This window comes from Somniosus microcephalus, chromosome 30, assembly GCF_052327205.1.
Source record: "Somniosus microcephalus isolate GS21.2 chromosome 30, FLI_Smic_1.0, whole genome shotgun sequence".
NCBI classification, from domain to species: Eukaryota; Metazoa; Chordata; class Chondrichthyes; order Squaliformes; family Somniosidae; genus Somniosus; species Somniosus microcephalus.
The window spans coordinates 16,463,336-16,479,100 of NC_141016.1; the positions used below are offsets into that span (position 1 = coordinate 16,463,336).

At 44.7% G+C, this 15,765-nt stretch overlaps 1 protein-coding gene across 5 annotated transcripts in view; it reads left to right on the forward strand.

Annotated features, from left to right (window-relative positions):
• Positions 1–6,540, forward strand: part of LOC147097960 (glycerol-3-phosphate acyltransferase 1, mitochondrial-like) — a 35,833-nt gene extending 29,293 nt beyond the window's left edge. For 2 of the 5 annotated variants that reach the window (XM_085971063.1, XM_085971065.1), the window contains exons 18-22: positions 344–475; positions 965–1,085; positions 3,786–3,845; positions 5,109–5,164; positions 5,869–6,540. In XM_085971063.1, coding sequence (XP_085827189.1) covers positions 344–475; positions 965–1,085; positions 3,786–3,845; positions 5,109–5,164; positions 5,869–5,982 — 483 coding nt within the window. In that variant the 3' untranslated portion in view covers positions 5,983–6,540. Of the gene's footprint in view, positions 1–343; positions 476–923; positions 1,086–3,785; positions 3,846–5,108; positions 5,165–5,868 lie in introns of those variants that run through there. The other 3 variants (XR_015074249.1, XR_015074248.1, XM_085971066.1) reach the window with 3 other exon arrangements.
• The last annotated feature ends 9,225 nt before the right edge of the window (positions 6,541–15,765 follow it).

Consider the following 15,765-nt stretch of genomic DNA (forward strand, 5'->3'; position numbering starts at 1 on the left):
CCTACCACCCTCTGAGTGAAGTAGTTCCTCCTCATCTCAGTTTTGAAAGAGCAGCCCCTTATTCTAAGACTATGCCCCCTAGTTCTAGTTTCACCCATCATCGGGAACATCTTCCCCGCATCTGAGGCTCATTATCTGGGCTCACACTTGAATGACCACCTAGGCAAGATGCTGGTAGGCATTCTGCACCCCTGGAACTTTATTCAAACTGACTGTAACAGCTCAGACACTGGAGAGGTTTTGGCTGGTGCACGGTTTAGCCAGCAGTCAGCTGTAGCCTTTCCCTCCGTAATCTCTCTGCATAGAAGTGATTTGAAATTCCTGCTTTGTCTCCTCTTGGTAGAATGAGAACAAACAGCCAGTGTGCGACACATGGCAGAAGCGGTTCGCTGAGGAGCTGACGTGGAAGGTGATGGATGATTTTGATGACTCTGGCAGTGATGGTGATGGAGAGGTCTGGAAGTGTTATTTCAAGGTATACTGACTCTCATTTTGGAATGTGGCTTCTACAGTATAATGTTTTGATATTTTTAGCGCTGAAAAGTTTCACCACAGTGCAGAGTATTGTAATGATGTAGCAAAGAATTCCATTGGGGACTCGCTAGACTAGCAGGACAACACAGAATTACTCGGGTAAATAAGGACTGTTGGAGAAAGGGAAGAGTACCAGTTACGGACCGCTTCAATTAGCCAAAATTGCAGAATGATGTGAATCGTTTGAGATAAGATTGATAGAATTTAGAGCAAGGCTGCTACTTGATGTACAGTGTTACTGAATAAAAGTGCAACAGGAAAAACATGTAAACCTCCATCCAAGTAGATGTTTGTCTTTTGGTCTATTGTACACAATGGGACATTAATAAATCCATGCGTTGTATAGAAATTGCATTTTTAGCCTTTTGTTACAATTCTGTTTATCCCAGTTTGGCAGCAGGTGCCTGACGTGTCGTCATCTCATTTCCAGCTTGGCCGAACCAGCGAGAGCCACACGTTTTTCCTCTTTCTCTGTAGTTTGCTGCAGCCTGTGCTGAAGGCCTATGGGACAGCAGCAGGTCTGCTCCACAAATTTGACTTTCCAACAGAAGGTACAGTTAGTGTGATGGTTGAACTACAGTGATCAATTAATGTACAAAATAAAGGTGGTCAGAGCTTTGGGTGGAATGCTGTACCTTTTGTTCATGGTATTGCCCATTTTATTCTCCGCCATGTACTAGGCTGTGCAGTCCAAGTTTAATAATGAACTCCAGATTGTGGTAAATTGCATACTGGAGTATACGTGGGATGCCCATTGCATTCTTCTGCCACTTCAGAAAGTGGAAAATACCACATTGCCAGACTAATGTGCATATGGATCTAATTTTCCTATAAGGAGCAAAAAGACACAGCAAGATAGTAATAATTACAGGAGCCTAACTTTACACGGTATATCAAATGCTTCTGCAATATTGTGTTCCATTTTGGATGCTGCACCATAGAAAGGATATACTAAAATTGGAGAAGGTCCAGCAACAATTCACCAGGATGATAGTGCGGTGAAAGGAACGAGGTTTGACAGACTGGGTAAACTTGAGCTGTATTACCTAGAGATAAGTCGAGGAGTGGCCTGATTGGGATATTTTAAATAATGAAGCGAATTGACAAGGTAAAAAGATTTGCAATTATTTAGCGTCTTACCACATCTCTGAGGAACATCTCCAAGCACTTCACACAAACTACCTTTGAAATGCAGTCACTGTTATATCGGCAAACAACCAGATCCCCTACGCAGCAATGAAATGGTCATGTTGGTAGAACAATATTGGCCAAGACACTGGGAGAACTCCCTGCTGGTCTTCGAATACTTTCACAAGATCTTAAACATCCACCTGAACAGACAGCTTCTTGGTTTAATTTCTCGTTTGAAGGACAGCACTTGAAGTGTATGTTGTTCAGGTTGTGTCAAAGTCCTGAAGTGATATCCAAACCCATTTGACTCACCTCAGAGGTGAGAGGCTATCAACTGAGCCAGAGTAGATAAGGAACAGCTATTCCCTTTAGTAGGGGGATCTAGAATGAAGGGGCATTAGCTAAACCAAGCTGCATAAATCCAGAAAAATTCTACACACAAAAGGTTGTGGGAATGTGGAATGCATGGCCCCAGAATCAATTGAAAATGGGGCGCAGTACTTATTTGGAAGTATGGTTATTAAGGGATATGGAGAAAGAGCTGGGAATTGAAAGTAAGATAAACAGCTATCCATGGCTAACAAAATGGCAGAGTAGATTAGATAGCCAAATGGCCAACTCCAATTCAGTTAAAACTAGAAATAAGAATTTGAGATCCTGAACAAAAACAGAGAAGGCTGCAAGCATACAGCACTTCAGGCAGCATCTATGGAGAGAACAGAGGAGTTAATGTTTCGGGTGTGGAGCTTTTGTTAAAGCTGAGATCCTCAGTTTTTTTCCCAGTAGCTTCTGAATAACAGTCTCTGAAGGAGGTTACACAGGAAGTGAATCCGCATGGAGTCCAAATTAGCTTCCTTATTTGTAAAGGCATGATGAAGTAGGGAACTAAAGACCCAAGAATATAGGTAAAATTTCAAAGCCATCTATTCCTTTAGTGAAAAGCAGACCCTTTGAAGATTGTCCTTAGAAAATGCACTTCACAGAAAACCATATATTCATGTTCAAGGAAATGAGCATCATCTAAGAATAGCTTCCGAGTATGATGGCTCTTAGCACTCAATAGAAAATGAAACCACTTTGAAACTGACATCACCAGAAGGAATTCACGTAGATTAGCGATGCTGGGGTGGCCCCTGGACATAATGTACAGTATTTTGTGTAACCCAATTCACGTTGCAACAGTAAAGAAAATTTATTTAAAAGGGATTCTGCTGATTCAATGTGGCCCTAAGTCCGATTACATGCAGCCAATTACAGTGTTCCAAGGAAGTGTTTTTACTCTCTAATAGATAATCTGTGAGACAAAAACTCAGTCTTGACGAAGGGTTTTTACCCGAAACGTTGACTCTCTCTCTCCACGGATGTTGCCTGGCCTGCTGAGTTTATCCAGCATTTTCTGCAGTATTTTGCTATCGTAGAAGTGTTTCTTAATTTCACTCCTGAAAGGTCTGGCTCTAATTTTTAGACTATGCTCCCTAGTCCTAGACTCTCCAACCAGCGGAAATAGTTTCTCTCTATCTACCCTATCTGTTCCCTTTAATATCTTGAAAACTTCGATCAAATCGCCCCATAACCGTCTAAATTACAGGGAATACAACCCTAGTTTGTGTAATCTCTCCTTGTAATTTAACCCCTGGGCGCATCATTCTGGTAAACCTACGCTGCACTCCCTCCAAAGCCAATATATCCTTCCTAAGGTGTGGCGCCCAGAACTGCTCACAGTGCTCCAGGTGTGGTCTAACCAGGGCTTTGTATAACTGCAGCATAACTTCTACCCCCTTGTATTCTAGTCCTCTAGTTATAAAGGCCAGCATTCCATTAGCCTTTTTGATTATTTTCTGTACCTGTTAATGACATTTTAATGAATGTGAGGGTCTGAAGCCCATAGCGGCTCAGTGAGTGAACCCAGTCTCTCCGATAGCCCATTTGTTAGACACAACTGTTTCAGGTCTTCCGTAGCATTTCACTTAGTAGTTTCAGAAATAGCATTCTGTGCAGCTCTTAATTCTTAAATTTCTCTAACTCTGAACTGAAATATATGGAGAATGATTTGGCCCTTCTGCCAGGATTGGATGAGAACAGGTTCAAAGCTGATGCATCTTCTGTGCTTTTGCTTTCAGAGCCAGAGTGTGTGTTGAAGATGTTTAAATTTATGCAGGCACAGGTTAAGGAACAGCACGGTGAGTCAATCGATGCAACAAAATGATTTCAATCAGTAAACAGCTCAAATACCACAGTATAATACACGTGAAGGAGTGAATACTAGGAAAGACTTCTTAGCAGACTGTGGATGAGAAGAAATGGAACCGCTCACTCAACTTTGGGTGGAGCTGGAGCTTCCTAATCGTGTGTCTTGGCTATAGTTTCATCTTGTGGAGGCTGGTGGGGTGAAAGGTGAGGACAAGGGGAACCCTATCTTGGTCCCGGGAGGGAGGGAACGGGGTGAGAGCAGAAGTGCGGGAAATAGAACGGACATGGTCCGGTAGATGCAACACCTGCCCTTTTACCTTCCCACTGTCCAGGGCCCCAAACACCCCTTCCAGGTGAAACAGCGATTTACTTGTACTCCTTACAATTTAGTATACTGTATTCGCTGCTCACGATGCGGTCGTCTCTACATTGGGGAGACCAAACGCAGATTGGGTGACTGCTTTGCAGAACACCTCCGTTCAGTCCGTAAGGGTGACCCTGAGCTTCCGGTCGCCTGTCGCTTCAATTCACCACTCCACTCCCACTCTGACCTCTCTGTCCTCGGCCTCTTACACTGTTCCAATGAAGCTCAACGTAAGCTCAAGGAACAGCACCTCATCTTTCGATTAGACACTTTACAGCCTTCTGGACTCAACATTGAGTTCAACAATTTCAGACCATAACCTCTGCCTCTATCTTTTTTTCTCTCTCTCATGGCAGCTGTCGATCATTCTGCCATTTACACTTCATCTAGAACCATCTTTTGTTTCTTAACTTGTCCCATTACCATCTCCTTTTGCGTTGCACCATCATCCCTTTTGTCTCTTAATCTCTCCTGCCTTCCATCCTATCACAGACCTTCCCTTTTGTTCTTTCCTTCCCTCCCCCCTCTCCCTGCCCCTGCACTTGCTTAAAAACCTGTTCCATCTCCAACTTTTTCCAGTTCTGACGCAGGATCATCGACCTGAAACGTTAACTCTGTTTCTCTCTCGACAGATGCTGCCTGACCTGAGTATTTCCAGTATTTTCTGTTTTTTATTACCCACTTAACAACACTGCTCTGAACTGAGATTCAGGATTCCGAATGTGTGTTTAGGAATGTTGTTGCCCCTGGGGTTTAGTACCACTTTTAATTTAGATTTTTCAAACCATATATCATTAACACTGTGGCATATATTTTGTGACTACAAGTTTTGATTTGAATGCATGGGTCAAAAAGGCTTGAGCTTACGTATCTTCTCAACATTTTACAGAAAGTGCCACGCTCTGCCTTGCTAACAGTGCTATACAGACCTTCAGGGAGTTGGGGGTGAGTGTTAAGTTCTTACTATAAGGGACTTTGCTACAGCTTTCTCGATACCAGGTTTATTCACAAATAGCTGAGCCATAGTTTGATCCCCTGTCTCTGCTGAGATAGATTATGTCTGGGCATTGCAATTGGCTCAGTGCCTCTGGGTTAGATAGGGAAATTTCTGCCAGGGGTTCCTGCTCTTGATCATTATACAGTGACTCCTTTTGGTAGTGCATGTGTTTGTTCATCAGTTGAGAATGGGATTGGCGAGCTGTTGTGCTCCATGGGGCTGAACTACCTGTCAATATCAGTGTCTGGGCTCATGTGCAATTAATATAAACATGGGTGAGGTACTGGAGGGTGCCTTGCACGTGAACCATGCTCAGCAGGAGTCAGTGGGGGGTTGAAAACATTGTTATACTCACTGATTTCCCAGGATTGGCACAAATGGGCTGAGATCAGTGCCAGGTGACTTGGAAAGACAGAGGTTTTACCATTTCATTTTTCTTGGACGCAGCATCAGTCATACATAGTTGGACGGAAATTGTTCCAAATTCACTCATTCAAGTGCAAGTATAAAGTTTTACACTGTAGTTGCCTCTCTTGGTGGATTTTCTTACTTTTTTTCAGAATATACTAAGCCTTGATGTGTTATGGAGCAGTGATGTATGTGAGTAAATACAGAGGGAGCAGTAACCCAAACTGTTTCCTTTCTCTTGTAGGTTTTCAAAGAGGAGCCCGGAGAGACAGGGCCCTTGCTGGAACTCAGTGAAACTTTTCGGCAACCTGATAATGGACTGAAGCTCCAGCGGTACATTCAACAATTCTCCTGTTAAAAGCACAAAGTATAAACACTTCTACTTTTTCATTTGATTCAGTGTGACACCAAGTTTATTTCTGGATTTGTGGCATTGAACTACCACCTCTTCAGTTAGCCCTCAGAGAGAGGAGATCTTTAACTTCCATCAGAGTGGACTTTTCCATGCTTTCTAGTCTGGGCTGAATTTGAACCTGGACTGCTCTCCCCTTCCCATTTCATTGATGGACCCATAATTGTAGATGAAGGAGAAGTTAAGACAAATGTGGTTTTTCACCCTGCATCATGGATGGCATCAAAACAAATTACAAGCTGTGAGAGGAACTCTTGCCTCAACTTATCTTTAGGAAGTTCTTGAAGTTTATGTATAACTTGGGCACAAACGGACAGCATTTTGTTTCAGTTTAACTGAAAAAAACAGAACTCATTTTGTTCTGAATTCACTGATTATTTTTGATTTTGTATTGGTTGGGTGTATTTTGTTGCCTTGTACTACTTCAGTGCTTGAATAAAATGAGGTGAGCTATAAGTTGGTAAGACCAGCCCTCAGTGGCTGACCTTAATAGAAATATTGAAATTGAAAGCTCAGCTATGGTGCTTTTCAGTTTGTGCTGAATTTTCAGCTCTTGAGAGTTGTCATTGCTGAATCAAGGTCACAGTGTGCAGCTTGTTAAAGGATAGATGAGGTCAGTGATTTTAGTGTTTCTGCAAACTTTAAAACTGGTTTTATATTCTCTCCCGAAGATAGCAACTTGCGTTGGAGTACATTTTCACAGACGCAGTTCTTGGGTTGCTTGCCCAAGTTGAGCCGCCTTCATATGTGAGCTGAAATGGTGAATGTCAGCAGTCTGTTAGAATGCAGGGGAGGGGACTGCAGGAGGCATTCTAGCCAAGCCCCTCCTGTTCTGACAAAGCCCAAATATCAGCACTTTGCAGCACGTCTCACTTGAACACAAACCCTGGCTTATTTTCTCACACCCATTCCTAGCACTGATGCCGAGATGCTGGAATGAAGTTGGGACCTTCCCAGTCTGTATGGCTCAGTACCACATTTGGTATATTTATCCACCAAGTCATTTTACTTTTAAAAAATTCCAAAATTCTGTTTGCAGGTTAAATACAATAGAATAATAATTAATAAAATAATTAATTAACTAATCAAATAAATAAAGAAGGATAGATAGACATTGCAGGGCAGGTGATGTGCCGTAACTGCAGCATGTGGGAGTTTGTGGAGACCAGCAAGATCCCGAGCAACCACATCTGCGGTAAGTGTCTGCAGCTTGAGGAATTTCGAGCTGGACTACTAGGTGCAGACGTTGCGGGGCATCAGGGAGGGGGAGAATTACTTGAACACTTTGTTCCAGAAGGTAGTCACACCCCTTAGGGTAAGTAGTACTTTGGAGTTCGTCAATGGTCAGGGACAGGAGGGTGTGACTGAGTCAGGAAGGTATGGGGACCCAGGATGTAGTGATGAAGGAGCCTTGGCCCTTGTCTTTGACCAACAGGTATGAGGTACTTGCTACCTGTGTGGATGAGAACAAGGACTGCAGGGTGGATGAGCAAACTGACCATGGCACCATGGTGCAGGAGGCCATTCAAGTCGGGGGGGGGGGGGGGATTGAAAAGGAATGTAGTTGTAGGGGACAGTATAATCAGGGGAATAGATACTGTTCTCTGCAGCCGCGACCGGGAGTTCCAAAGGTTGTGTTGCCTGTCCGGTGCCAGGGTTAAGGATATCTCATCACGGCTGGAGAAGAACTTGGAGCGGGAGGGGGAGGATGCAGTGATCGTGGTCCACGTAGGACACAGGTAGAACTGACACAAATTTTCAGAACCTCTCTGGCCACAGGGGAGGTGCCAGAGGACTGGCGAACAGCTAACGTAGTACCATTGTTCAAGAAGGGTAGTAGGGATAAACCAGGGAATTACAGGCCAGTGAGCCTAACATCAGTGGTAGGAAAATTACTGGAAAAAATCCTGAGGGACAGAATTAGTCTCCACTTGGAGAGGCAGGGATTAATCAGGGATAGTCAGCATGGCTTTGTCAGGGGGAGATCATCAAATCAAAATCAACTTTTATTGTCATTGTTAGTGCACAAGTGCAGTACAACGAAATGTAGGCTTGCGGCTCCCGAGAGTGTACATTTGGATTAAGACATTTAAACATTCAACATACATTTGGCTTGTAGTATATTAACATATAAACATAACCATAATAAAGTGCAATAGCAGATGTGCAGGCTTTATAGTTTGTGGAGTTCAGTAGGATGACAGCCCTGGGAAAGAAGCTGTTCCTAAATCTGGCCGTATGGGTGCGAATGCATCTGTAGCGTCTCCCAGATGGCAGGAGGGCGAACAGACTGTGGCTGGGGTGGGTAGGGTCTTTGATGATGGACCGTGACCTCCGTAGACAGCGTTTCTGGTATATGTGCTCTATGGTCGGTAGCCGGGTGCCGGTAATGCGTTGGGCAGTTTTGACTACCCGCTGCAGGGCTTTCCGGTCATAGTAGCTACAACTGCCATACCATACTGTGATACAGTTTGTCAGGATGCTCTCTATAGTGCAGCGGTAAAAGTTAGAGAGAATCAGGGGTGACAGGTTACATCCCTTCAGCCTCCTTAGGAAATATAGGCGCTGCTGGGCCGCCTTCACCAGAGAGGAGGTATTGAGGGACCAGGAGAGGTCTTCCGTGATGTGGACTCCGAGGAACTTAAAGCTGTCCACCCTTTCCACCACAGCCCCATGGACGTGGATGGGGGGTGTGACTTCCGCCTTTGGACTTCCTGAAGTCCACAATGATTTCTTTGGTTTTCTTGATGTTACGGGCCAGGTTGTTATCGGCGCATCACTTCACGAGATGCTGATCATGTCTGATCAATTTGATTGAATTTTTCGAGGGGGTGACTAGGTGTGTGGATGAGGGTAGTGCAGTTGATGTAGTCTACATGGACTTCAGTAAGGCTTTTGACAAAGTCCCACATGGGAGACTGGTCAAGAAGGTAAGAGCCCATGGGATCCAGGGCAATTTGGCACATTGGATCCAAAATTGGCTTAGTGGCAGGAGGCAGAAGGTGATGGTCGAAGGTTGTTTTTGCGACTGGAAGCCTGTGTCCAATGGTGTACCGCAGGGATCGGTGCTGGGTCCTTTGCTGTTTGTAGAGTACATTAATGATTTAGATATGAATGTAGGAGGTATGATCATTACGTTTGCAGATGACACGAAAATTGGTGGGGTGGTAAATAGCAAGGAGGGAAGCCTCCGGCTACAGGATGATATAGACGGGTTGGTCAGATGGGCAGAACAGTGGTAAAAGGAATTTAACCCTGAAAAGTGTGAGCTGATGCATTTTGGGAGGACTAACAAGGCAAGGAAATACACAATGAATGGTAGGACCCTAGGGAGGATCAGAGGAACCTTGGTGTGCATGTAGATAGATCCCTGAAGGCAGCAGGACTGGTAGATAAGGTGGTTAAAAAGGCATATGGGATACTTGCCTTTATTAGCCGAGGCATAGAAAATAAGAGCAGGGAGGTTATGATGGAGCTGTACAAAACGCTAGTGTGGCTCAAAGAGTAGTATGGGAGGAAGGGGTTTCAATTCATGGGACACTGGCATCAGCACTGGGAAAAGAGGGAGCTGTTCCGTTGGGACGGGCTTCACTTAACTGGGACCAGTGTCCTGGCGAATCGAATAACTAAGGCGGCACATAGGGCTTTAAACTAATGAAGGGGGTGTGGGACGATTTAGGAAAGGGTAAATTCAAAAGCAGTAAGAGAAATGTCAAGGCTGTAGAGCAGAGTAGTGATCTGGGTAAAGATAAGCAGAGTGGATCAGGAAGGGACAGAGAGATTAATAAAGCACCAGTGACTAAAGTGACATCAGGGAAAAATAGAAAAAAGCTAAAGGTACTATATCTGAATGCACTAAGCATTCGCAACAAAATAGATGAATTACAGTAATAGCATAGATAGAAATAAATGGGTTATTTTAATAGCCATCACAGAGACGTGGTTGCAGGGTGACCAAGGTTGAGAACTAAATATTCCAGGATATTTGACTTTTAGAAGAGACAGGCAGAATGGAAAAGGAGGGGGGTAGCCCTGATAATAAAGGAGGGGATAAAGACAGTAGAGAGAAAGGATCTTGGCTCGGAAAAACAAAATGTAGAATCAGTTTGGGTGGAGCTAAGAAACAAGGGGCAGAAAACACGAGTGGGAGTGGTTTATAGGCCCCCCAACAGTAGTTGTAGCGTCAGAGAGTATAAATCGGGAAATTAGAGATGTATGTAACGGGTAATACAGTAATCATGGGGGACTTTTAACTTTCATATAGACTGGGCAAACTACATTTGCAGTAATAGTGCAGATGAAGAGTTCATGCAATGCATTCAAGATAGTTTTCTAGATCAGTATGTCGAGGAACCTAGGAATTGGCTATTTTAGATCTAGTATTGTGCAATGAGACGGGGTTAATTAATAACCTTGTCGTAAAAGAGCCTCTGGGGAGCAGTGATCATAGTATGATAGAATTTTATGTTGCGTTTGAGTGATTTAGTTAAGTCTGAAACTAGAGTCCTAACTCTGAACAAAGCAAACTACGTAGGTATGAGAGGCGAGTTGGCTAAGGTAAGTTGGGAAACTAGGTTAAAAGATATGACAGTAGAAAAGCAATGGCAAACATTTAAAGAAATAATTCATAATTTACAGCGAAGATACATTTCCTTAAGGAATAAAAACACCACGGGAAAAATGGTCCACCTGTGGCTAACGAGAGAAATTAAAGATAGTATTATATTAAAGGAAGAGGCCTATAATGTTGCCAAAAGTAAGCCTGAGGATTGGGAGGATTTTAGAATTCAGCAAAGGAGGACCAAGAAATTGATAAAGGGAAAATAGAATATATCAGTAAACTAGCGAGAGACAAAAACAGACTATAAAAACTTCTATAAGTATGTAAAAAGGAAAAGATTAGCGAAAGTAAACGTGGGTCCCTCAGGCTGAGACAGGAGAAATTAAACAAATACTTTGGCCTCGATTTTAACTCGGCTGCGGGCTCTTGGCGTGTTCCCTGAATTTTGTGTTTCCCACACAAATCTAAATGGATGTGGGAGATTGATGCAATTTTAACTCAATTGGCCAATTGATTTCCAACTTGTGGGAAGCCTTTGCAAATGGGTTTCTCATGACTGAAAGTCCCCTCCAATGACGTCATCATTGCTGCTGCATTTAAGGTCCACAGCAAGCCTTGCTTCTTCTGCAGACTGCCAAGCTTTCTCCATTTGATGGCACAGGAACCTGCAGGAACAATGGCCAGCGGGAGGCCAAGAGCAGCTCCTAAGTTTGACAAGGCAGCACTACAGGCATTGGTGGATGGGGCTAGGGCCCACAGGGAGGTCCTGTTCCCTTCATCAGGGAGGAAGAGGCCTCCCAGTCAGACCAAGGCTGTGTGGATACATGTGGCTGGGGAGGTCAACTCCTTGGGGGGGTCACACGGCGCACCTGGATGCAGTGCAGGAAAAGATTCCATGACCTTCAACGCACTGGAAAAGTAAGTATGAAGTTCCCATCACCCTCAATCTGACCCCCATTGCCTTTCCTCACCAGCACTCAGCTTTAGCAATCTCTTCCTCCATATCCCACTTGACACTCACATCCATGCACCCTTACCCATTCCCCCTCTTTCTCTCTGTTCACATTCACATAACTATTCCACCATGCAGCCCTCACACTCCCCATCACTCTGATGCTTTGAACACAACCGACAACACACAGGGAGGGCCCTTGGTCTTGCAACCTCACTCCATCTTTGTCCCCTTCTAAGTAGCTATGCTATGCAATCTCTACACTCATAGAAACATAGAAACATAGAGATAGGAACAGGAGTAGGCCATTCGGCCCTTCGAGCCTGCTCCGCCATTCAATGAGATCATGGCTGATCTTCATCTGAGATCTTAGCTGATCTTACCAGTTCAGTACCCCGTCCCCGCCTTTTCTCCGTAACCCTTAATCCCCTTAGCCTTCAGAAATATATCCAATTCTCTCTTGAAAATATTTATTGAATTAGCCTTCACAGCCCTCTGTGGCAGGGAATTCCACAGGCTCACCACTCTTTGAGTGAAGAAATTCTTCCTCATCTCTGTTTTAAATGATTTGCCTGCTATTTTTAGACTGTGGCCCCTGGTTCTGTGCTCCCCTGCCATTGGAAACATTCTCTCTGAATTCAGCCTGTCCAGGCCTGCCATAATTTTATATGTTTCGATGAGATCCCCTCTCAATCTTCTAAACTCCAGTGAGTACAAGCCCAAACTATTCAATCTCTCCTCGTAGGTCATTCCCGCCATTCCAGGTATCAGCCTGGTGAATCGCCGCTGCACTCTTTCCATGGCAAGAACATCCTTCCGCAGATGGGGCGACCAAAACTGTACACAATACTCCAGATGCGGTCTCACCAGCACCTTGTACAGCTGTAGTAAGGTATCCCTATTCCTATACTCGAACCCCCTTGATATGAAGGCCAACATACCATTTGCCTTCTTAATCGCCTGTTGCACCTGCATGCTCTCCTTCAGTGACTGGTGCACAAGAACACCCAGGTCCCTCTGCACTTCCCCATCTCCCAATCTATTGCCATTTAGATAATAATCTACCTTCCTGTTTTTACCCCCAAAGTGGATAACCTCGCATTTATCCACATTATAGTGCATCTGCCACGTATCCGCCCATTCCCCCAACCTGTCCAAATCGCACTGTAGCCTCCTGACATCCTCATCAGAGCCCACCCCTCCTCCTAGTTTAGTGTCGTCAGCGAATTTGGAAATATTGCATCCAATTCCCTGATCCAGATCATTTATATATATTGTGAACAGCTGGGGTCCCAGGACAGATCCTTGCGGCACCCCGCTGGTCACTGCCTGCCACTCCGAAAACGAGCCGTTTATTCCAACTCTCTGTTTTCTATCCGCCAGCCAGTTCTCTATCCACGTTAATACTTTGCCCCCAATCCCATGAGCCTTAATTTTGCATGATAATCTTTTGTGTGGAACCTTATCGAAGGCTTTCTGGAAGTCAAGGTACACCACATCCACTGGCTCTCCCCCATCTATTTTACCAGTTACTTCCTCAAAAAATTCCAGCAGATTAGTCAAACACGATTTACCCTTTGTAAATCCATGTTGACTCTGTCCGATCCTTTCCCCATTTGTCAAGTGCTCCGCTATTTTATCCTTAATAATGGACTCTAGCATTTTGCCCACAACCGATGTAAGGCTTACTGGTCTATAATTCCCTGCTTTCTCTCTACCCCCCTTTTTAAATATTGGGGTAACATTAGCTACCCTCCAATCCACGGGTACTGTTCCCGAGTCAATGGAGTTCCGGAAGATGATCCTTAGAGCATCTGCTATCTCCAGGGCCACCTCCTTAAGTACCCTAGGATGTAGTTTATCAGGCCCCGGGGATTTGTCGGCCTTCAGTCCCCTCAACTTACCCAACACCATATCCCTAGAGATACTAATTTCTGTCAGCTCCTCCCTCTCATTAGTCCCTATGTTTGCCGATATTCCTGGGAGGTTATTTGTGTCCTCCTTTGTGAATACAGAACCAAAGTATGAGTTTAATTGGTCTGCCATTTCCTTATTCTCCATTATATATTCTCCCGAATCGGACTGCAAGGGACCGACTTGGGATTTTACCAGTCTTTTCCTCCTGATATACCGATAAAAGCTTTTGCAGTCTGTCTTTATGTTTGCTGCAAGTTTACTTTCGTATTCTATTTTCCCCTTCCTGATTAATCCCTTTGTCCTCTTTTGCTGTATCCTGTACTGCCCCCAATCTTCCGGTCTGGTGCTTTTTTTTGCCAGTTGATATGCCCTTTTTTTTGATTTTATGCTGTCCCTAATTTCCCTCGTTATCCACGGTTGAGTCACCTTTTTAGGTTTATTTTTATGCCAAACCGGTATAAACATGTTCTGGAATTCTTCCATTCTATCTTTGAATGCTTGCCATTGTCTATCCACTGTCAATCCCCCCAGAAACACCACCCAATCAATCTTACCCAATTCCCGTCTCATACCCTCGTAATTCCCTTTATTTAAGTTCTGGACCTTAGTCTCTGATTCAATTTCCTCACTCTCCATCTCGACTGAGAGCTCGATCATATTATGATCGCTCTGACCCAAGGGGCCTCGTACAAGAAGATTGCTGATAAGTCCCTTCTCATTGCACAAAACCCAGTCTAAAATGGCCTGATCTCGAGTCGGCTCCTCGACATATTGGTCCAGATAACCGTCCCGAAAACATTCCAGGAATTCCTCCTCCTCAGAATTTTTACTAATTTGGGTAGTCCAATCAATATGTAAATTAAAGTCACCCATGATGACAGCTGTGCTCTTATCGCACGCTTCTCTAATTTCCCTTTTTATGCCTTCCCTCACCTCCATATTACTATTTGGAGGCCTATATATCACACCCACTAACGTTTTCCTCCCCTTGCTATTTCTCATTTCTACCCATACAGATTCCGTTTCATCCGAGTTAATATCCTTCCTTTCCATTGCATTAATCCCCTCCTTTACCAGCAATGCTACCCCACCTCCCCTACCTTTTTGCCGATCCTTCCTAAATATTGTATATCCCTGGATGTTAAGTTCCCAGCCTTGCCCACCCTGCAGCCACGTTTCTGTAATCCCAATCAAATCATACTTGTTTACCTCTATTTCCACAACTAATTCATCCACCTTGTTCCTAATGCTTCTAGCATTAAGATACAAAGCCTTCAGGCTTGCTTTTTTCACACTCTCATTATGAATTAGTTTGGCCCTTTGTGTTTCCTTTGCTCCACTCACTCCTTCATTCTCACTCAACCTCCACTTGTCTCCCTCATTGCAGGAGAAGAGAGCTCACAATAAAAGGGAAAGAGCCAGGACAGGAGGAGGCCCACCATCATTAGCCCAGCTCACCCCCTGGGAGGAAACTGTCCTGGAAATTGTCAGGGTTGAAAAAGATGCGCACATTGGGGACGGACAAACGGATGCATCACAGCAAGCTGGTGACAGAATAGTTTTCTATCTCATTGACATTGCATGAGTCGCTGATAATGATTCTGAAGCTATAACAGATGGACTGATGATCATCTGCAATATGCAATGTGCATGTAACCTTGACCTCACATCTCTAACTCTCCTTTACTCCCCCACAGGACCATCGAGAGCCCCCGTCCCCACTGTCCAGGAGGAAGAGCCTGAGCTTCCAGACTCCTCAGAGGAATCTGCAACCTCTGAGGGCGCAGCGTCAGCAGAAATAAGTGCACCCAGCACCAGCGCAGACACTCACACCTCGGTGGGACCTTTGGGACATAGAGTAGTGTTGTCACCTGGTGTATCACAGCTCACAAGTGAGCATCAGCAGATTGTGAAGACGGACAGCAGTGGAGAGTCCTTGTCGGAGGGCGCAGGACTCTGCCAGCTTGGCTCAGCTGCATGTCGACCCTCTGCCTCTGGGTCCATCCATAAGATCAGAGGTGATGGAACTCCATGCACAGATGCAGGAGTCTCTGGCAGGTTTTGTCTCTAGGGTCGCTGCGAGTGTGGAGCGAATGGAGGAGTCCATGGCGAACATGAGCAGAGCCTTTGTGGAGTCAGTGGCGCATGAACACGGAAAGGATGGCTACCTACGTGGAAATGATTGCTGCCTCCGTGGTAAGGCTGGCTACGGTAGAGGAGAGGAGGGCTACGGCCATGGAGGAGGTTAGTCGCCAGGGTATGGAAAACATGGTGAGTATTCAGAATAGAATGACATCTC